Here is a 21,606-nt window from a genome sequence, read left to right as displayed (position 1 = left end):
GCTGCTGTTACAACCAAATTTCTCCTTGTGGGACAATTAAAGGATTATCCTAAAATCTGACAAAATCATAAAATTAGAGAAGAAAGGTTTATTCTTTATATTTTTAAACCCACCAACACGTTTAACGAATCATTTTCTTGAAATACAAAAATGAACGTATGCACAAATTCTGGAGCCTATCCTGGCTCTGCGAGGGCGAGAGGCGGAGTCCACCGAAGGCGTCCGCTATGCACCAACTCCAACACTTCCTCACACGTACTGCGATGATGATAAGCTGGACTCTGCAGGTTTGATGTGAAGCCAGTGAGCCACATGACCTCGGGGTCAGTGTGTCTGCCAAACAAAGATTTACATTTTAAATGAAGGTTTTCCACATAAATGAGTTAAAACTACAAATTTGACCCTTTTGAATGATTTTCTTTACTTCATAAGTCCAGAAAACTTTCAGGGCTGAAAAACTACAAACACTGTAACACCCACTGCAAAACTCACAGTGTTGTTGATGCAGTGATCATCAGTATGAGGGCACATATCACAGTTTGATGTCTTTGACTTAGAGGGAAAATGCATTGTGGGTAAATTTTCAGCGTGGAGCCTGTGGGACAGGTGTGCGTTAACCTGATACCAGGATGGTCTCCTGGCTGGGACTTTCAGTCTTATGTGGAAACAGCCTGTGATTTGGTGCACTGGTGTATAAATATGGTGTTTCTTGTGGTGGTTAGCTGTGGCAGGAAGTCAGCATGAGTTCTGTGGAAAGTGACGAGTGGGTCAGGGTACCGAGTCATACGCTCACTTTTTCCTAAGAATCCTTCGGGTCACATGATCAGTGTCGGGTATATAAAGGCTGCGTTTCTGTGAGGTCAGCAGCTCTCAGCCAATCAGACACCGTCTGCACGGTACGACTCCTCCCTCAGCATACGGGATCTACACCCATCTTAGTTTAGTACTTTCCAGTGTTTTTAGGATCTGACTGAAGCTTTAATCCTACTCACAGCACTTTGATCTGTATTTTAATGGGATTATAGACCCTGGCTCCATTCACATTAACAGCTCTGACTCCTATTATTACAGCTTATTGGAGTTCTGTCAGTGTTTCCTGTTGGAAGTTCACATTTCTGTCACGATATCGCTTTAAAACTCTGTTTGCGCACAAATCTTTCAACTCAGTTTGATGCAGAATCCCAGAAAGTCCCACATCAGCAAAGTGTGTCCGTCTCAGGCCGAGGACAAACGGGGTCCACTCAGTCCAGGCTCGCAGTGTGCTAGTCCACCCAGAAGCTGTGAAGAAGAGTATAAAAAGGCTGTGCCAGTGAGAGCTGCCATGGTTGTCATGGTAACAGAGCTGAGCATGCTCACTCTGAGCAGAAACCAGACTCAAGCATCCTGATTTTCTTCAATCCCTGTGATCTCTGAGGTTTGACTCCAGCAGCGATTATCGATCCTATCATCACTCCAATCAATCTGTTTGATTGGCTCTGTTTCAATAAAGTCACAGCCTTTCATTAGAGCTGGGCGATAGAACGATAACGATATGTATTGTGAAATAACTTTTTCTCGATAGAAAAATTAAACTATTGAGATAGACCTCACCGCTCTTGTCCTCTTAAAAAAAAAACCCAGCCAATCCAAATTAAGTAGCGCAGAGCCGAACCAATCACAGCCGCAGTGTCACGTCACGTGACTTGTTGCGTACAGCACAAGTGCCAAGCTGCACATGTGTATTTGTTTGGGAAGCAGCCAGCCGCCGTGCCGCCGGGTAACGGAGGAAATGAGTGTGCCGAGAGCGCGACCGAAGGTTACCGAGGAGAAAACAGACGATGGTTCCAACGCCGGAGAGATTGTCGAACGGAAGAGCCACAGAAGCTCCGTAGTGTGAAGGTATTTCTGCTATTTCAAGTCTGACAAAAACAGAGCAGCTGCACTGTAAATGTGCCGAAAGCAAGTCTGGAAATACAATAAAGCGGTGCAGCTCAGTCTCTGACTGGAAGCGCTGATTCGTCATTCGGCTTTTGTCAGACTAGTAACTGTTACAGCTGTTTGAAAAGCTCAGCTATACAACAAGGAGAGATTGAGAATTTCCTTTTAGTTCTCAGTTTAGTTGATGTTGACAAAAGTTAGTCAGTTTTGTCTGATCTTCTGTAAAACAAACTAAGATTTATTTTTAGAATTAATATTTTGTTTCTAAGTGGAATTGACAGTTTAGTCTGTTTCGTTTGTTCTATTTTGAAACTTAAACGCTTTAGCGGCTGCCTTTTGTGTAGTTTGCAATATTTGCCTTTATTTATCTGAAAAAGTCTCATGTTCCTTAAGTACATCTGCCCTGTTGAACTTATTATGGGAAATAAATATTTAAATAAAAACAAGCTGCTGATTATTTCACATTTTACTTGTGAGCAACGGCACATTTAAATCTTACAAATATAGTTATTTGGCTGATATCGTGATAGATATCGTTATCGCCTGAAATGAAAAAAACATATCGTGATATGAAAAAAATCTCATATCGCCCAGCTCTACTTTTCATGTGTCAAAGCTTCACCCTCTGTTGGTCTTCCTTGGTCTCTTGTGTTCTGGGGGCCTCTGGATGTCTGGAGTTTTGATCTCCTCCATACCTGCTTCATGCCCTGGAGGACGGGGCTGTGGCCCCCCCACACCCTCTAGCAGATCATTACATGAAGGAACCTTTTAAAAACAAGCGCATCCATGCTCACAGGTGTACACACGGGTGATCACACCCACAAACTACACCCTTTTTGGCTCCTACCTCAAAGCACACTGTGTTCTGTTGATCTTATGTGCTGCACAATAATGTTTAACATTTAGTATTTACTGTCATATTCCCATATATCATTGTGATGTTTATTCTATTACTCTTGTTCTCTTCTGCTTGTTTTCTTTTTTCTTTCTCAGCAGGTGATCCAGGTGATCGATAGATGCATTTTTTTTCCTGCTCATTCTGTTGGTTTTTGTTTTTTGCCCTTCTCCCCCGTCCCTCTTCTCAGCTGTTTCTCTTTCCCTCTTTCTTTCTCCCCTTCTTTCCCCCAGTCAAGTCTGTCCCGTATTCAGTAAGTGAAAATAAAATAAACAATAAAAGGTGAATCAAATGGACCATTACGGCAAGGCTGGGATGGTCAGTTTGGTAAAGTAAATCCGTTGGGCATCTTTCTTTGCCTTTAGACAACAATTCTGATGCAAAAGAGCCAAACGGGACAGGCAAAATAAATAAATAAATAAAAATCCCAATATAAAGTGAGAGAACACTCTCGATCGTCCCCACAAACCCTCCACACCACATCAGGCACAAAACGAGACCTCGGATCAGGCGAAAAGCAGGAAGCGAAGCCGTCCGTTAACACCGGCACGCCATATCCATCCACTGACATTTTGAAATTCATATAACTCTGTTATAATTCAAACAAAACATTTTCATGACTTTTCCTGAAACGGACTTTTTCATCAAACAGGGAATTTTGAGTTGTGTGTGATCAAAAGAAAAAGATTAAGACCACCTAAAACTGCCCGACGTCATTTTGACTCCTTGGGAATGGATGTAAAACTATTGCCTAGCAACACTTACCGTTTACACGCATGTTGATATGAAGGCGGCTGTACCATGAGCTAAAGCGAGCAGACATTCATCCTTTTAAGTACCTTAAATAAATAAAGTAAACTTCATTTAAAACCAGTCCTAACTCACAGAGCTCCAGTTCATCTAACATTTTCTTCCATTTCACTTTTACTCAGTGCTACATCCTGGACTCTGTTTGGCTGCAGTTCACACTCCACACCAGCAGGTGGCAGTAACACACCATTTCTTATTATTGAACATTTTTATTTAATCATTATTAAACATCAGGTCTCTCTGTTGGTACATATTAGTTGGTCTGCCTGGTTACAGCAGGATGTAAGTTAGCTTAAACGAGTCAACAGTCCCGAGTCAGTCGAACGATCGGAGTCCTCGAAGCGACGCCAGCTCAGTTTAGGCTTTCTGTGTATTTCTCATGGCTTCATCTGCTGTTCTGTTTTCTGTGGCTCATATTTTTCATCCATTCTCTTCCTCTCATCCAGGTCAGGGTCACGGGGGGTGGGGCTAAAACTTTCCCAGGTGCCTGTGGGTACAGGGTACACCCTGGACGGGTCTACCACAGGGCACACACAGACAGACACACACCCAGTCACCTGTTTTATATTGTGTATCATAGTTGGTTTTGTATATGTGGGTAATGACCTGTCTGATCGACTGTATCAGACATCATGCTTTCTCTTATTTACTTGTTCTTGTTTCCTGGTTGTCTCTTTAGCCAATCGTGTTTTTCTCGATGAGACGCAACAAATACGAAAGCTGCACTTCTGCACGGGCGGTGAGGATGTTCCCCTGTTTTATACGAAGTAGAAGCTGCAATCAGTTTTGGAAAAAGTCACGCATACATCCTTATTTATCCAGGTAAACACTCTGACACGCCCCCTTGGAGCTGGGACATACAAGATGGCATCTTTACCTTATGTTACACTAACGCTGGCGATCAGGATACAGCCGGTTACAACCTGCCAAGATAACCCAGGATTTGATCTGCTCATTGGGGGGGTGGCGTGTGCCACATTACAAACCTGACACGAGCTCAGCACGAATACATGAATGTTTACAGAACAATGAAACCGCTTCAACTTTGTTTTATCCTATTTTATGTTTTCTGCTTTGACTACTTTTGTCAACAGATGTGATATATAAATAAACTTGAACTTGCTGCCAACAGGGGGAAAAAAGACTATTGAAGCTCAGCGCACGAAGCCTCCAGACCCTCCCGTTCTCCCCGTAGTGGTCCGAGGGATCCTCCAGGAATGGTGACGCTACGTTCAGGACAGCTGATTGGCCTGCCACCTTCAGGAAACCGACGTTAACCCTGAAGTCACCCGGATCAGCCAAAAAGTCGTCTTTGTGGTGCACACCTCCGATCATCAGAGCGCTTTACTATCACAGAGTTTATGAATCAACATGATGCTCGGCCCTCACACAGTCACAGTCCACCAATCAGCAGTCAGCATAGCTGGGGCCTTCCAAAATAAAATACCTGCTGACCTCTGATCTCACAGACAGACCTCTCCTGGATGTTTCCATGACAACCAGGAGGTCCGAAGGAGTTCAGGACTCTGAGTTCAGGGAGGAGATTTTATCGATGGACTGCAGCAGCTGAGACACCAAACGCAGAGTCTCTGCTTCCCCCAGCAGCTGCCTGCAGAGACAGACAGGTGAGACAGACACAGGTGAGACAGACACAGGTGAGACAGACACAGGTGACAGGGAGAGAGTAGCAGCATTAACAGCTTGGTGTTGTGGCTGATGGCTGTATGTGTCTGCAGGTACTGACCTGATGGAGGAGTGGGCGTGGCTCGCCATCTTGTTCAGGTAGTCGGATGCCACCTGAGCATTTTGCCTCATCGTCATGACGACCTGAGACTCCATCGACTTCAGACCGTTGTTCTCAGCCCGCAGAGAATCCACCTCGGCCTCAAACACACACACACACACGCGCTGATACACACAGCCAGCAGATTATCAATAATCAATGATTCATTCTCCATCTCACCTGCAGCTGCTGTAGCTCCGCCTTCAGTTTGGAAACGGCGTTCTCCGCTTTCACCGCTCGCCTCTAACATGGACAGACGTAGAGTATTTTTACACACACAATCTCACACACACACACACACGTTCATGCAAACACTGTGTTTGTGTGTACCGTCATCAGGTGGAGGTTCTGCTCCACAGAGTGAACCATGCTCTCCAGGTCCTGGGCCTCCTTCTCTTCCTGACGCCTCCTCTGCAGCAGCTCCTCCGAGAGCTGCGACGCCCTGGGAGACAGAGGCATGCTGGGTAAATGATTGGTCAGCGACATATTGCGGCGCTGTCCTGTGATTGGTTGGTACAAACCTGCGTTCGTTCACTTCGGCTCTCCTCTGCAGCTCCCTGACGGTCCTCCTCAGTGCTGCGTTCTCCTCCTTCAGCTGAGACAGAACAGGAGCTCGTTAATACGCCTGTTCTGCTTTGTCCCACGCTCCCTGAACTAAGCGCTCCGTGGTTGGGTTACCTGCTGCGTCTGGCTGCTCTTGGCACTCCTCCTCCTGCAGAAGGTGGCTGGCTCAACCATTGAGGTCTCGTCATCTCCTTCATAGTTCTCTCCTCCTCCTACTGCACCTCCTCCTGCAGCTGCTTCAGGTTTGGAGGAGAACCTGGTGACACAGGTGAAGGTGACTTCACGGCAGGTGCAGTTTCATCTGCACAGAAGCTGCTCGGACATTTTTACGCCCCGCCTTCATCTGACTCACCTGGTCTCCTCCTCTTCTTCTTCCTCCTCTGTGCACAGGGAGGAGGTGCTGCCAATGCCTGACTGGAAGCTCCGCCCCCACTCCTCCTCCTCCTCCTGATGAGACAGACAGAGGCTGTGTGAGGCGGGTCGGGTGTATCCTTCGTAGTCCACGCTATCCCAGGATTCACTGCGAATCTGAGGTTGAAGAAATGTTTTGGAAAAAATGGCGGCCTGTCGAAGGGAAGCGGTCCAGAAACGGACGAATGTTAGCATAACGAAGAATCTGAAAACATGTTAAACTCAGCTAACCTTCGGCGAAGTTAGGTGACGTTAGCGATATCTAACATGGCTCGGGTCGTACGAGCTTTGGTCTGTTTGTCGCTGTGAAGCCAAACGTACGTCAACGTTTACACCGAGCAGACGGTTAAGGCTGTGCGCCAAGTGTGTTTACGGGGACCAAACATCTGGCCCCTGGACTGTGCTGAGGACACAGACTCAAGCATGCTGCGCTGAAGTTCTCATCCTGTGTAAGCTACTAATGATAGACAGACCGTGTGCTTAGAGGAGAAAACTGTGTTTTCATCTGTTAACAGATATTTGATCAAGTTTTCTGCCTTTGTTGTTAACGGCGAATCAGTCGCAGGTATTGAATTTGAACTGAAATGTACGAAATTATATTCCATAACCAACACGCTGCTAGTTTCACGCTATTATGGGTAGGCGGAGCCTAAAGAAGCACAGGCTCCAGGTGTGATTGGTCCTTTTGATGGACACTTCAGATTACACTGTGGCAGCGGCAGAAACACTGTTTTTAACTGTCCAGCCGTGGAAATACTGACACCTGTCAGTGGGTTGTTGATGTCGAAGCATGGAGGGGCCTAAGGGAACACCTGTCACCATCTTACAGTGACTGCAGCCATTCCCCAACCCTCTGTGAGTGGGACTCATCAGTGGGTTAGAGTGGGCCCATACTGCTGTGTCAGTCGTTATGCAGATGTGCTGTTTATAAGGTTGGAACCTGCAGTCAGCTGACACCGAAGGAGTCACCTGATGATGAGACTCCCACTGAAAACGTCCAGATGAACACAACCAGCTTTTTGGGATTTTCCTAACCTTGAACTGAACATGAGCAACACCAAAGAGATGGTGGTGACCTTCTCCAGCAGGCAGCGTGGTTCTGTGCTCACAGCTGTGACACGCGTGTGTTTGTGACGGAGACGCTGTTTTCTGCAGATTTTGAGAAACAGCAGCTGAGCTCAGGTCACCTCTGCAGTTTCATGAGAACAGTTACAGCAGCATGACGTGGGCTGAACACTCAGCGTGGGGCCGATGGACGGTTTGAGTCTGAGCTGTGAGCCGATTACACGCTCGGCCCACAGCGATCACATCCACGACCGCCACAGCGCAGCGGTTTGAAGTTTGTGTCACTCTTTTAAATATGCACATGTACACGCGTGTCACAGCTGTGAGCACAGACCCACTCTGTGTTTGTGCTCGCTGCCTTAGGACAGAGGTGCACCTCCAGCTGTGCAGCTCTGACCTCAGTGCGTGCCTGCTCCGGGTCCGGGTCCTGGTTCTTCCAGCGCAGAAACTCTCTGAAGGAGAACGGGTTGAGCTCCTCCGCCTCCACCTCCTCCACCTCCTCATCTGCACACACAGAACAGCTGGAGCTGTGACGGAGGCTCACATGGCGACTGCAGACCCCCTCCCCCCCGGACACTCACCGTCTGTGATGATCAGAGTCTTGCCGCCTCTCTGGTTGGACATGTCGGACTCGCAGACAGACACGTGGCTCGCTCCGCGCCCTGACTTCCGTTCACGTATCGATCATAACTATCGATCAGCCTCTGAATCTCCTCTGCGGGACCAAACCAAACCCGGAAACACCAGCCGACGGCTCCCGGTGCACGTGATCCACATTCCCACTTATCATTGGCTGGAACCACTTCGTGACGTCAGAGAAAAAATAGCCCACAAGGAAGCGCGTGTCCCGCAAGGTCCCGGTCAAGAAATCGAAGCACGCGTCGCGGTTCGTGGACGCGCAGAGACCCGGATGCTGGTTCTGGCTCTGCTGAGTGCAGAGCTCGCTGAGAAGGCGCGCGCATGCTGACAGCACCGGCGGGGTTCCGGTTTCACGGTGAGTGTGAGTCTCGGACACGCGGTCTGTGTTTGAACGCTGCCACAGTGGGGCGTGGGGATGTTGCACTGTGTGCTCTGGGGCTCCGAGCCCACGGATGTCCACGATCCTGCGGCAGAAACCCAAACTCTTCTTCTCTTGTTCTTGATTTTGTCTCTCATGTGTCTGCAGAGCTGAAGGATGTCTGAAAAGGGGACTCCTGAGGGGGAGCGTCCTCAGTCCCAAACCCAGTCCACCCTGTCCCCGTCCCAGGCCAAGTCCCAGTCCCAGCCTGGTTCCAGTTCATCCAGTGGGCCCAGCTCAGCCAGTCAGTCGTCGAGTGGCTCGGGGACTCTGAGCAGCGTGGACACCATCCCCGTAACGCTCGCGTCCGTCCCAGAGGAGCCCGAGCCGCAACCCTGGGGCCGCCTACTGCCCATGGTCCCGGGCTTCAGGAGCCACGGTACCGCTGCTCACAACACGCCGGCTCGTCCTCTGTTCACTCTGTTCTTAATCAGGTTCCATTAAACTGAACATATTGTGCTGTGTCTGGAAATAGTAATTAGTAGAATTAGCAGCAGAATTAGCATAATCAGCCAGCCGAGCTCTGCTGTTCCATACTTTAAATAACACATGAAGTAATCAGGATACTTCTGTTCAGCAGACAGTGCTTCAGGTGTGACAGATCTTTAGACTGTAGATAAAAGATGGACGTGGCATCCTGGTTTTTTAACACCTCTTCCTGTTTCAAGCAGTGACCAAAGGATGAGCTAGCTGCTGCTGCTAATTAGCAACCAAATAAAATCCCAGAATTGCAGGTTTTGTAATTCCACGGGGGGATAGAAGACTGCATAGAGGAGCACTTCCTGTTTCCTGTTTGTTTGTTTACAGACTGCATAGAGGAGCACTTCCTGTTTCCTGTTTGTTTGTTTACAGACTGCATAGAGGACCAGTACCTGTTTGGACGGGACTCCAAGTGTAACTACGTCCTGGAGGATCCAAATGACCGAAATTCCAGAAAGTTCCGAATCTACAGCAAGAAACACTTCAGGATCTACAGAGTGAGACTACTGCAGTACTACTACCACTGATATTAGCACTGATCGTACTGTGAGTACTGCGCTCACGGGGCTTTAACGTCGCCCTCTCCACCTGTGTGTGTCAGGAGGGCTCGGAGGTCTTCGTGGAGGACCTCAGTAATAACGGCACTTTTCTCGATGGGATTCCGATCGGGAAAGACAAGAAGCTTCCTCTGGTCAATAACGCCGTCATCTCTCTGGCTGAACAACGAAACCGAGGTGACTCCGCCCACAAGAACAGCACCTGAAAACACCTGGACACCCTGGTGCCGGTCTCACCTCCTGCTCATGTCTCTCTGCAGTCTTTGTCTTCATCGACCTGATGTCGGACGATCAGTCCAGCCTACCCAGAGACCTGCAAGACAAATACCTACTGACGCGACGCATCGGCACGTGAGTTGTTTCGTGGCGTTGTGATGTCATTTCCTGTGCCACCCTGCTGACTGTGTGTGTTTCAGAGGAGTGTGTGGCGAGGTCCGGCTGGCTTTCGAGCGATCCACCTGCAGGAAGTTTGCAGTGAAAATCATAAACAAGAAGAACTTTCAGTCTGAAGGGGTGAGTCGCCTCATCTGCTCTCTGATTGGCTGAGACCCGCTGCTCGTTTCTTTCGACTGCGTGTTTGTCAGCAGGTGTGATGGTGTCAGTTCATTTATGAATTTTAATAGCGTCAAAAATGCAGACACCCCTCTCTGTCAAACTAACAGTGCACTGCATGAAATCACCACTAGGGGGGCGGGAAACTCTCAGTACACTGCTTAATTTAAATATTTCTGGTGCCAGCCAATCAGGTATTGAATTGAACTCAGTTTAACCCAATGAAATGTCAGCAAGGTGTGAAAACACAGATACCTCCCAGAGAACTACAAACATGGCGTCTCAACCTTATTTTGAGTTGAAGGGGAACAACAACTTATTTTTCTGTCCAATCACAGACGGCGACACGAAACGCAAAGACGGAGATTGACATCCTGCAGAGGGTCGACCACGTGAGTAACACCAACGAAGAAGAAGAAAAAGCACAAGTACAGGAACGCTCCTTTATCGCCAGTAACAACATTCATCCTTCCTTTCCTTCTCTTCACTCCTTGTCTCCTGCAGCCTTGTCTCATAAAGACGGAGGACTTCTATCAGACGGAGGAAAGTTTCTACATCGTGTTGGAGCTGTGCGTGAAACTGCACCTGTCTCTCTCACCCGTCTCTCAGGCCACGTCCACACTAATACGTTTTTGTTTTTTTCTCTCCGTTTTGGCCTCCCGTCCAAACTGAGACGCCGTTTTCGCTCAAGGAAAACGCCGCGTTTTGAAAACGGATACATTTGAACACGGTGCTTTTCCAAAATGAATTTCCAAAGAGTTGCCAACACTGGTGTGACCCGAGTGGACAAGGCCAAAATTGGCCTTATTCAGTTCTGTCTGTCCCCTCCCAAGACTGATATGGACAACCAGATCGTGGTGTCAGACTACGCCCAAATGGACCGCGTGTTGCGGGAGGAGCGTGCTTACATCCTCAACTTGGTAAAACAGATTAAGAAGGCTTATCACATAGTCATGTGACCTATTAAACTGAGATAGCGGAGGGCGTTACACAGCAGTTGTTTTGTTTGACAGCCCTAAAAAGATCAACATCAGCCTGTACATGCTCCTGAGAGCTTTTCTTCAAATTCTTTAATTCTCACTCGCTTTTGCAACTTTGTACTTTTGTGTTACTTGCAGCAACGACTCCACCTCATTGTGAGTCCATTTAAAAAACTCTGTGCTTTTCCTCCACATTTTGCCGACGTGTCAACGAGCCGGAACGTAAATAAACGGCAGACAGAAATGAGGCAGGTCGAATCTTCTTGCGTTTCACGCATGTGCAGGACTGGAACGGAAGCGTTTTTGGCCGTTTCAATGTGGACGCACAACTCTGTGAACGCTAGTGTGGACGCAGCCTCTCTCTCACCTGTGTCTCTCTCTCACCTGTGTCTGTCTCTCTCTCACCTGTGTCTGTCTCTCTCTCACCTGTGTCTGTCTCTCTCTCACCTGTGTCTCTCTCTCTCTCACCTGTGTCTCTCTCTCTCACCTGTGTCTCTCTCTCACCTGTGTCTCTCTCTCACCTGTGTCTCTCTCTCACCTGTGTCTCTCTCTCACCTGTGTCTCTCTCTCACCTGTCAGGATGGAGGGGGGGGAGCTGTTCCACAGAGTGAAGTCGAAGCAGCAGCTCAACGAATCTGTTGCCAAACTTTATTTTTACCAGATGCTTCGTGCTGTGGAGGTTAGCTGGTGTTGCTATGGTAACGAGCACACACACACACAGGTGCAGCGACTGTAACTGTGTGTGTGTGTGTGTGTGTGTGTGTGTGTGTGTGTGTGTAGTATCTCCACAGTAACGGGATCATCCACAGAGACCTGAAGCCGGAGAACATCCTGCTGTCCTCACAGGACGATGTGTGTCTCATCAAGGTACGTGCGCTCACCTGCAGCATCACCTGCAGCATCACCACCTCCTCCCTCCTCACTGAGTGTGTGTGTGTGTGTGTGCGCGCGCGTCAGGTGACGGACTTTAACCAGTCACGGATCCTGGAGGAGGCGGTGCTGATGAGGACTCTGTGTGGGACTCCATCTTACCTGGCTCCGGAGGTGTTCACGCACGCGTCCACCACAGGTTACGGGCTCGCCGTGGACGCCTGGAGCCTCGGCGTGCTGCTCTTCGTCTGGTAGGCTCCGGCCTCCTGCTGCAGGGTGATGATGGATGATTTGTGTTGTCAGGGAAACGCTTTCGTTCATTCACCTGTCGCGCCGCCTCGACTCGTGCGCTCGCTCGTTTGCCCGCCTGGTTACCCTCGGCACATGAAAACAGAGCCGCTGCCGGCACGCCAGAGTCTTTTTCTACTTCCTGCGTGGAGCCATTGACATCGATCGCACAATTGATCTATATTCAGACGAAAAAAACTTCAGAGTAGAAAAACTTTATTTTTTTCTGTAAAGCCCACAAACATGTTTAACGAATCATTTTCATAACTTGAAGTGCAAAAAGAAATTTTACATTTCTAAATAAAACAATTACAACACAACACTCTGACCGCACTCTGACCGCACTCTGACCGCACTCTTCAAACTTCCCCCTCTTCCTAAACAACCAAGTGCCACATGTTGCCATATCATTTTTTGATTGGTTGACATGGTACACAGTAACACCAATAGGGAAGTGTTTGCTAGCACTGCCCGTTCTTCCTGCTGTAAACACAGTTTTATTCAGAAAAACGTGGCGTGTACTTTTATCATAACCCATTCAGACTCTGTCAGAACTGGTATAAAGTTTGAAGTCCGCACCTTCGACCCAGGTTGAAACGAGACTCTGGGTCGCTGGTTGCTGTGTCGTCTTAAATTGGTCGTGTGATTTTGACGCGCCGGTACCTCTGTCGACCCCAGAGTGTTAAACGTGCTTGTGGGCATCGGCTGCTTTTACACCCATGTTCAGTCCCTGGTCACCTGACCTTTGACCTCAGAAAGGCTCCTCCCTGGGATGAATCCGTATTACATACAGACAGAAAACGCTGGCTGTCAGCGGCAGAGTCTGACAGAAACGGCATTTCTGCAGCGACCGGCTGATTCCCGAGACCTCGGCACGCGTCGCTGTCCGAGGTGTTCACAGCGTCCTACGCCTGCTCACACCACCAACGAAGAAGAAGCAGAATACGCGTCCGCTTTTTATCCCTGTAGGACTCGGTTTCCATAAATGACTCGTGGTTTACGAGTCATTTATGGAACTTCGGCGGCGATGTCACCTGGCTCCTGCAGGCGTGTGACTGTCGAGGAAGCCGCAGAGAAACAGCCAGGGTCAGAGGTCAAACATCTCCACCTGAAAGCTGTGAAAATTTCTATGTAACGTTTGATGATTTGCTGAAACTCCAGCTTCATCACTGAGTCCTCCTCTCTCTCCTCCCGTGTCAGCCTGGGAGGTTACCCTCCGTTCCACGAGAGCTTTGGTCATCAGTCGGTCACCGATCAGATCATCAGAGGAGAGTTCACCATGGTTCAGTCCAAGTGGACGAGCGTCTCTGATCAAGGTACGAGCTGCTTCAGTTGAACTTTATCGATACTGTTAGTGATGACTGGCTCGCTGTCGGGCGCTCGCTGAGATTTTTCTAGAAATGAGCAAACGAGAGCCACTCACACCGCAGAGTCACCGTCAGGCTCACGGTGTGTTCAGGTGTGTCAGTGAGTCACTGCGTGTTCCACAGTGCGTCGGGGGGCTCAGGACTTTTGCACAGCACTGTTTTGGTTCCATCTTGTTTGGAACCTGAGGGTGAAAGGCGGAGCTTCCTGTGTTTGGACTCATATGACCCGTTTGTGTTTCAGCCAAAGACGTGGTGAGGAAGCTGCTGGTCGTTGATCCGATGAAGAGGATGAGCATCGAGGAAGCTCTGCAGCACCCCTGGCTACAGGTAACGCCTCACCTGACGCCCCGCCCCCCCCACCCAAATAACCACACACCAGGCTGTGTTCAGTGTTTTTGTAGTGACTCCGCCCTCAACGATGGCGGTTGGCTGTCTGCAGCACAGCTGACGCCACAGCAGCAAGTCTTAAGAGGGTTAAAGATGTTCAGGTGCATTGTGGGAAGTGTAGGCTGCTCACTCTGTGATGGTTGCAGGACCAGAAGATGTTGGAGACGGCGCACAGGCTCATGTACCCGTCTGCAGAGGGAGGGGGGGCTGCTGCTGCCATGGTAACCACACATACACAACCACACACACAGTACAACCATGACTCTGCCTCCTGATCCATTGAGCTCCTCCCCCTGCAGGAGGCGGAGTCGACCTCAGGAAGACACCTGAGGAAACGAGGACGAGAAGGAGATGGCGAGGAGCAACATCCTGCCAAACGGAGCCAAGGCCCGCCCTCTTCCTCTGTGTAGTCACATGTCTCTGCTGCTGAACCTGGTGTAAATAAAGTTTTCTAATAAAAGATTTTTACATTTTTGCTGAGTCTCTTTAATGTGCTCGTTTGAACACGCCTACAGCGCCGCAGCTCCTCCTCCAGCCTGCGGGGGGCGCTCAGTCACAGACACTCAAGGGGCAAAGTACAAGCAGCTTTTTTTATTTTCATTTCAAAGCTCATTTCCTGTTAAAGTGCTTCAGCTGATTCAAACATTGAACTCCAACATTGATTCATCGATAGATTTATTGATTCTGTCATCGATCAGAGTCCAGGAACTCTGTGACGGCTCGAAGGCCTCTGAGGTTTTTAAAGCAGAGAAATCAAAGTGAAATTGAGCCACTCCTTTATCCTCCTCACACCCTCGACTAACTCCTCCCCCTCATGCCGATGTCACAGACGGGCTCGGCGGCGGTCTCTGAGGGCATACAGGACGCTGTGAGCTTCGTCAAATGCCTCACCGACGGCCGACTGGACTCGACTCCTCCACCGCTGCAGCTGAGGACGCTCCTTCAGGACGTCTCTGCCCCCGCCCAGAGGCTGCAAGGAGACACACTGAGCATGCTCAGAACCATACAGACACAAACAGAGGGTACGTTCAGAGTGCCCGCTCCTCTCGGGAGCGTTTCTAATCAGCTGTCAGTCCTCAGAGTAAGGAAAGGAGCTTCAGTGCTTCCTTTAGCAGAGGAGACAGTGGAGCATCCTTCATGAGAAGAGAAGCAATAATCTGAACTCAGTCTGTGAAGGTTCTCAGACATCCAGCTCATTGTAGTCTGAGGAGCTCAGAAAGAAAAGCTTTGGGACTTAATCAGAGAAGCTTCTTCAGTTCTAAGAACAACAACTGGAGAGTCCCTAAGAGGGTCGTGGACCCCCTATTGATCCTCTTCCTCATCACAAGAGTATCATGTCTGTAACTGCTCGCTGGGGCAGGGACAAGTTAAAAAGTGCAACACAAACAGACATGCTCTGCTTTCAAAGTAAAAGCTGCACTTTTGTTGGCAGCAGTGCAGAATTACAACTTTTACTTTGAAGGGGAAGCATCTCCATTTCCTGTTTGTGTCTCAGTTTCACTGCAGCTGTTTGGAGACGAGCTCTCTGAACATACCCAAAGAGACAAAAAGCTTCTCTGAGGGGGGCGGGGCTTGAGCATCCAGAAACTGACCTGCGTGAGCTCGCACGCCGCGAGCAGGTCGGCCACAGTGATGTCATCACCGCAAAGGAAAGGCTGGCGGCGAAGAAACATGGACTCCAGTTTATCCAGCGTGTCGTCGAGGTCGGAGAGAGCGCGATTCAAACGGGCCTCATCCACCGGAGAGCCAGACTGAGCTGGGAGCAGCACCTGAGGTGGGCGGAGACACAAAGCACACCTGAGCTCCTTCATGGCATTACAGCAGCTTTATATTCCTGATGATGTCAGAACAGGTGCGGCGTCATCACAGAACCCCACGCTGCCGTCTCCTGATCAGCTGATTTCAGATATTTGAAGACGTGTTTTACAAAATCAGGATTTTGGCTCCATACCTCCAGGATGAAGACTTTAGCAGCGTGCGGTCGTGTGTTGGTGTGATGCCACGCTGTGTACTCGTCCACTCGGGCTCGTCTCTCTGGTTGCCGTGGATACCAGTGCTCTGGGACATCGTACTTGGTGGTGAGGTACTTCAGGATGGCGTCGCTGCAACACATGACACAACCTGACGTTTACACTGAGCATGTGATTCCGACGTGACCCGTCCTGCCTCACAGGAACACACTTTAAATGAGTGAGCGTGTGTGTGTTTTAATCTCTAAAGTTAATTCAATTCCATTTTATTTATATAGCGCCAAATCACAACAAAAGTCGCCTCAAGGCGCTTCATAGACACTGAGAAAAACCCAACAACCATATGACCCCCTATGAACAAGCACTTTGGCGACAGTGGGAAGGAAAAACTCCCTTTTAACAGGAAGAAACCTCCGACAGAACCAGGCTCAGGGAGGGGCGGGGCCATCTGCTGTGATTGGTTGGGGTGAGAGAAGGAGAAGTTAGAAATATCCTGTCTCAGAGTGAAGCTGAAAAACTAGTTCATGCATTTATTACTTCCAGGCTGGACGACTGTAATTCATTATTATCAGGAAGTCCTAAAAACTCCCTGAAAAGCCTTCAGCTAATCCAAAATGCTGCAGCAATATGGGCAGAAATCTGTGCCATCAGAAACTGAATTTGAATAAGTTCAATTTGAATTGCTCAGATTGAATCTGAATTGTAACTTGAATAAATGCTTTTGAAAACTGAATTTGAATTAGTCTAAATTGAAATTGAATTTTATATTTTGAAAATGAATTGATTTGCTTTGAAACTGCATTTTATCCTTTAAAAATTCAGCTCTCGAATAATTTCAGTTTCACTTCTCACCATTCAATTTCTGTTCCAAAATTCAGTTTTTTGGAACTTACATCCGGTTCCGGTTCAAGCGCAGATGAATAGAACTACGTTTTACTAGCGGACCGAAAGTGTTACTGACGGGAATCTACAGCGTCTTGAGCTGAATTAAGACTTCAGAAGTCATTCGTCATGTCGAATGACCAGCGGATAAACTCTCAGGTTGGTAATAAATGTATTACATGTATAAGAACAAGTGTCATGTTAACAAAAGATAGCCGTACAGTAACTTTTATGCTTATTGTAGCTGCTAGCTAAAAACGCTAATTTAGCGTAGTTTGCCTTGAATTCAGCTTTGACAACAAATATGATCGACTGTTTCTAGTAGAATTCCAAAGTTGTCATCTTGGACCCTCTCAGAGTACCCCCTCTGTATGCTTGCAGAGACCCCTACAGTAGGGAAACATGCAAAACGGTGTCCAAACCTTTGTGTTTTAGCTTTATTTATGTCTTACACAGCATCCCAACTCTTTAGCTAACTTAATAACTTTAGCTAAAGTGAGTAGTTAGTCTAATTCATTAGTGCAGCATTACTGGATCACCTCTGTTTGAAGTGATATATTTGTTTGTCAAAGCTGAATTCAAGGGAAACTACGCTAAATTAGCGTTTTTAGCTAGCAGCTACAATAAGCATAAAAGTTACTGTACGGCTATCATTTGTTAACTTGACGCTTGTTCTTATACATGTAATACATTTATTACCAACCTGAGAGTTTATCCGCTGGTCATTCGACATGACGAATGACTTCTGAAGTCTTAATTCAGCTCAAGACGCTGTAGATTCCCGTCGGTAACACTTTCGGTCCGCTAGTAAAACGTAGTTCTATTCATCTGTGCTTGAACCGGAACCGGATGTAAGTTCCAAAAAACTGAATTTTGGAACTGAAATTGAATTGTAGAACTGAAATTGAATGGTGAGAAGTGAAACTGAAATTATTCCAGAGCTGAATTTTTAAAGGATAAAATGCAGTTTCAAAGCAAATCAATTCATTTTCAAAATATAAATTCAATTTCAAATTAGACTAATTCAAATTCAGTTTTCAAAAGCATTTATTCAAGTTACAATTCAAATTCAAACTGAACTTATTCAAATTCAGTTTCTGATGGCACAGATTTCTGCCCATACAGCAAGAGTCCTGACAGGGACTAGAAAGAGAGAGCAGATTTCTCCTGTTTTGGCTTCCTGTTAAATCCAGAATTCAAAATCCTGCTCCTCACATACAAGGTCTTAAATAATCAGGCCCCATCTTATCTTAATGACCTTGTAGTACCATATCACCCTATTAGAGCACTTCGCTCTCGCTCTGCAGGCCTACTTGTTGTTCCTAGAGTATTTAAAAGTAGAATGGGAGGCAGAGCCTTCAGTTTTCAGGCCCCTCTTCTGTGGAACCAGCTTCCAGTTTGGATTCAGGAGACAGACACTATCTCTACTTTCAAGATTAGGCTTCAAACTTTCCTTTTTGCTAAAGCATATAGTTAGGGCTGGACCAGGTGACCCTGAATCCTCCCTTAGTTATGCTGCAATAGACGTAGGCTGCCGGGGATTCCCATGATGCACTGGGTGTTTCCTTTCCAGTCACCTTTCTCACTCACTATGTGTTAACAGACCTCTCTGCACTGAATCATATCTGTTATTAATCTCTGTCTCTCTTACACAGCATGTCTTTATCCTGTCTTCCTTCTCTCACCCCAACCAATCACAGCAGATGGCCCCGCCCCTCCCTGAGCCTGGTTCTGCTGGAGGTTTCTTCCTGTTAAAAGGGAGTTTTTCCTTCCCACTGTTGCCAAAGTGCTGCTCATAGGGGGTCATATGATTGTTGGGTTTTTCTCTGTGTGTATTATTGTACGATCTACTGTACAATATAAAGCACCTTGAGGCGACTGTTGTTGCGATTTGGTGCTGTGTAAATAAAATTGAATTTTGTGTGTGTGTGTGTGTGTGTGTGTGTACCTCTCTGTGAGGACAAAGCCGTCGTCCACCATGACAGGAACCTTCTGCATGGGGTTCAGCTTGGTGAAGGTCGGAGTCCGATGTTCTCCTGCACACACAAGAGAAGCTAAAAACAAAGTCCACTCAAAACTCAGGTCATATAAAGCGGCCTGCAGCGTGTGCGCTCTAATGCAGACAGAAGTCTGAGCAGCAGCTTCATTCAGAACTCCGATGGGAAACCAAGTGATTTAAGATTCCCAGAATAATGATCTGTTGTTATTTTTTGTTTCCGAAACATGTAAACTGTGTGAAAATCGGACATTCGGTGAGTTTAAGAGCGCCGAATGTCCCCGACCAGTCTCATGACGTTTTCTATGAGGATCAGCTCGGTTCGGATGCAGTTTCCTCTCACGGGGTCAGAGAGAGCATAAATCCGGAGATTTTGAGTGAGGTCTGGCGGGCTCTGTGCACCGCTCGGATGTAGGTCAAAGTTCTTCGGGTCGGAGTTCAGCTGAAGTTGTGTGCCCACAAACTGCTCTAAGTGCGCCGAGTGCGTACACGGGTGAGCAGGCCGTCAGAGGACTAGTTAGCCGCTCGGCTAGTCGGTTAGTTAACCGGCTGGTTGGTTAACCAGCCTGTCAGTAGCTCACCTTTCCGCAGCGCCACGGCGCGCACTCTGTGCGGGATTTTGGTGCAGGTGAGCAGGATGTGCACCGCCCGGCAGGGCTGCGATAGAAGGTCCAGGTACACCTCCACCAGCCGGCCTGTTGCCATGGTGACCGAGGCGTTTTTATCCGTTAAACCAGCGAAAAAAGCACAAAAAGCGTGAGCAGGTAGCCGTCAGTCTTCCCCTGAGGTTCTGCAGCCTGACAGCTGCTCCACAGCGCCCCCTGCAGCCGCACAGACAACTGCAGCCCAGAAAAGGTTACAGCTTCCTGGGAGGACACTGCAGCGCCTCCTTGACACCTCCTTCAGAGGAAACACAGAAGCATCATGACAGGACGACCCTCTTCCTCTGTGTAGTCACCCAACAATCATAGAGGTTTACATCAGCACTGCAGCAGCTTCTACTGTTATAACCTCACATTGCTTTTCTCAGCTTAAATATGTAAAAATTGTGTTTTTTGTTCTGTGTCCTGTTCTTTTTGCATATATGTGTGTTTTTATTGCTGCTGACACAACCAAATTTCCCCTTGTGGGACAATTGAAGGATTATTCTGTTCTCCTGTAAACTGGGAGCGTGTCCGTGGCGTGTGCTGTGTTCAGACTGCATGAACAGCTGCTGTGCTTATCTCTCGTCATTAATAAACCTTCTCTCTCAAACTATTTCAGAGTCGAATTAGTTCTAAAGAAAATGAGGAACGCTTCACGAATTTGCGTGTCATCCTTGCGCAGGGGCCATGCTAATCTTCTCTGTATCGTTCCAATTTTAGTATATGTGCTACCGAAGTAACACGACCACCCCGGCCCGTCTGCGCCTTATGAGCCCGTCTGCGCTGGAGGCGCTCACTGGTGACTGATGTAAGCTGACACAGCAACAAGCTGCAGCCTATTTCAGCCCACATTGAAAGTTCCAACTTCAAAGTTTTTAAATTTTAATTACAGGCCAGTAAATCCAGAGTTATGATCATATATATCAGCCACGCTTCGTTCTAAATACTGTCGTCACGTGTGTGTTTTAAGCGTTTTCTAAAGACAGCGCGAAAACAGTAAAGAAAGGAAAAAAGCCACCTCTTTCTTATTGGTGGAAAAATGCACCATGTCGACCAATTAAAAAAAAGTCAACATGTGGGATTTGGTTGTTTAGGAAGAGGGAAAAGTTTGGGGAGTGACGGTAACAGGGCGAGCGAGACAGAGCGAGCAAGTGAGAGAGACAGAGCGAGAGTTTAGATGTGGCAGATTTGTGACGTTTAGTGTGGAGTGTTTACTTAGTGTGTTGTGTTGTGTAGTCGTTCTGTTGTGTAGTCATTTTGTTTTGTGTGTCAGTGAGGGCACTAATGACTGTCAGAGGCACATTTGTAAACACTGTCACTAAGTAGAAAACCAGTGATACACCAGCTGTTGTCGGGCCTGCAGGTTTGTCCCTGTGCTCTTCTGTCTTTTGGTGGACAAACTTGTTTTTACTGGCACACATCATTTGTGGGGCATCTTATTGCCACACCTGATTGTTCTCTCATTTTAGTTTTAGTAAGATTTTTAAATGGTTGTACAAAATGAAAAACAGCAGGTGTATCGGCTGCATTTTTAGATAAATAGTTGTTTATGTTTACAAAATGTACGTTTTATATTTGCATTTCAAGTTATAAAAATTTACTGGTTTTTTTTTTTACAGTAAAAAATACTACTAGGATCTTAAGTTCTTTGTGTGGTTTCAGATCAGTAACACTAATGCAGTATGTCAGTGAAAAAAACAACTAAATTCAGTTGAGCTTAAAAGACACCAAACAAGGCAACGGGGGAAAAAATAAAATGAAACAATCTGAGGGTGAAATACAAACGTAAACTCAAAAGGAGTCACAAATGTCCGGTTGTATTTCAGACCTCAGAGGGTTCATCCAACAAATCATGAAAAATTGGGTTTACATGTTTGTTCATGACGGTGCAGATTTCTGACATTTTGTGTAATTTAAGCTGCAACAATGTGACTGTTTTCTAACAAAAACAGTGAAACTCAAGTTAGACTTGTGTTTGTAAATGAAGCGCCCCATGTTGTGTAGCTTTCTGGAGTTTATAGTTATTGGGCAACATATTTATTTATCATACAGGCTATACAGTACATAGCATCAAAACTCACATGTTTTATGTAACTAGTGTGTAATTATGTGGGCTACAGACAATAATTAA

At 47.3% G+C, this 21,606-nt stretch overlaps 3 protein-coding genes and 1 non-coding gene across 6 annotated transcripts; 1 reads left to right on the top strand and 3 right to left on the bottom strand.

Annotated features, from left to right (window-relative positions):
- Positions 1-3,861: 3,861 nt before the first annotated feature.
- entr1 (endosome associated trafficking regulator 1) lies at positions 3,862-8,169 on the bottom strand. Of its 3 annotated transcripts, none has more exons than XM_085366966.1 (9): positions 8,027-8,169; positions 7,843-7,949; positions 6,322-6,533; positions 6,084-6,225; positions 5,927-6,000; positions 5,736-5,847; positions 5,586-5,648; positions 5,367-5,506; positions 3,862-5,231 (listed from the first exon to the last, which is right to left on the bottom strand). In XM_085366966.1, the coding sequence occupies exons 1-9, from the start codon at positions 8,067-8,069 to the stop codon at positions 5,141-5,143; spliced, it is 984 nt and encodes a 327-aa protein (XP_085223092.1). In that variant the 5' UTR covers positions 8,070-8,169; the 3' UTR covers positions 3,862-5,140. The 3 variants fall into 3 exon arrangements, with proteins under 3 accessions (XP_085223092.1, XP_085223091.1, XP_085223090.1); XM_085366965.1 differs by having other exon boundaries at positions 6,322-6,416; XM_085366964.1 differs by lacking the exons at positions 7,843-7,949; positions 8,027-8,169 and having other exon boundaries at positions 6,322-6,634.
- A 110-nt stretch (positions 8,170-8,279) lies between these two features.
- On the top strand, positions 8,280-14,416 carry chek2 (checkpoint kinase 2). The gene is made up of 15 exons (XM_085367657.1): positions 8,280-8,439; positions 8,611-8,881; positions 9,355-9,479; positions 9,584-9,716; positions 9,800-9,890; positions 9,956-10,052; positions 10,430-10,483; positions 10,596-10,660; positions 11,651-11,750; positions 11,852-11,938; positions 12,029-12,192; positions 13,430-13,545; positions 13,838-13,923; positions 14,130-14,204; positions 14,283-14,416. The coding sequence occupies exons 2-15, from the start codon at positions 8,620-8,622 to the stop codon at positions 14,391-14,393; spliced, it is 1,566 nt and encodes a 521-aa protein (XP_085223783.1). The 5' UTR covers positions 8,280-8,439; positions 8,611-8,619; the 3' UTR covers positions 14,394-14,416.
- gstt2 (glutathione S-transferase theta 2) lies at positions 14,387-19,652 on the bottom strand. The gene is made up of 5 exons (XM_085367658.1): positions 19,413-19,652; positions 18,784-18,871; positions 15,935-16,085; positions 15,576-15,752; positions 14,387-14,953 (listed from the first exon to the last, which is right to left on the bottom strand). The coding sequence occupies exons 1-5, from the start codon at positions 19,534-19,536 to the stop codon at positions 14,807-14,809; spliced, it is 687 nt and encodes a 228-aa protein (XP_085223784.1). The 5' UTR covers positions 19,537-19,652; the 3' UTR covers positions 14,387-14,806.
- A 460-nt stretch (positions 19,653-20,112) lies between these two features.
- Positions 20,113-20,218, bottom strand: LOC146622138 (U6 spliceosomal RNA). Its single transcript, XR_014906648.1, has one exon. It is a non-coding gene; the product is annotated as a U6 spliceosomal RNA (small nuclear RNA).
- Positions 20,219-21,606: the final 1,388 nt, after the last annotated feature.

The sequence above is a fragment of the Diplotaxodon limnothrissa genome, linkage group LG12 (assembly GCF_057381915.1).
Source record: "Diplotaxodon limnothrissa isolate DT_005_m linkage group LG12, D_limnothrissa_male_GT1.1, whole genome shotgun sequence".
Taxonomy (NCBI): domain Eukaryota; kingdom Metazoa; phylum Chordata; class Actinopteri; order Cichliformes; family Cichlidae; genus Diplotaxodon; species Diplotaxodon limnothrissa.
This window is presented reverse-complemented; position numbering and strand designations above follow the sequence as displayed.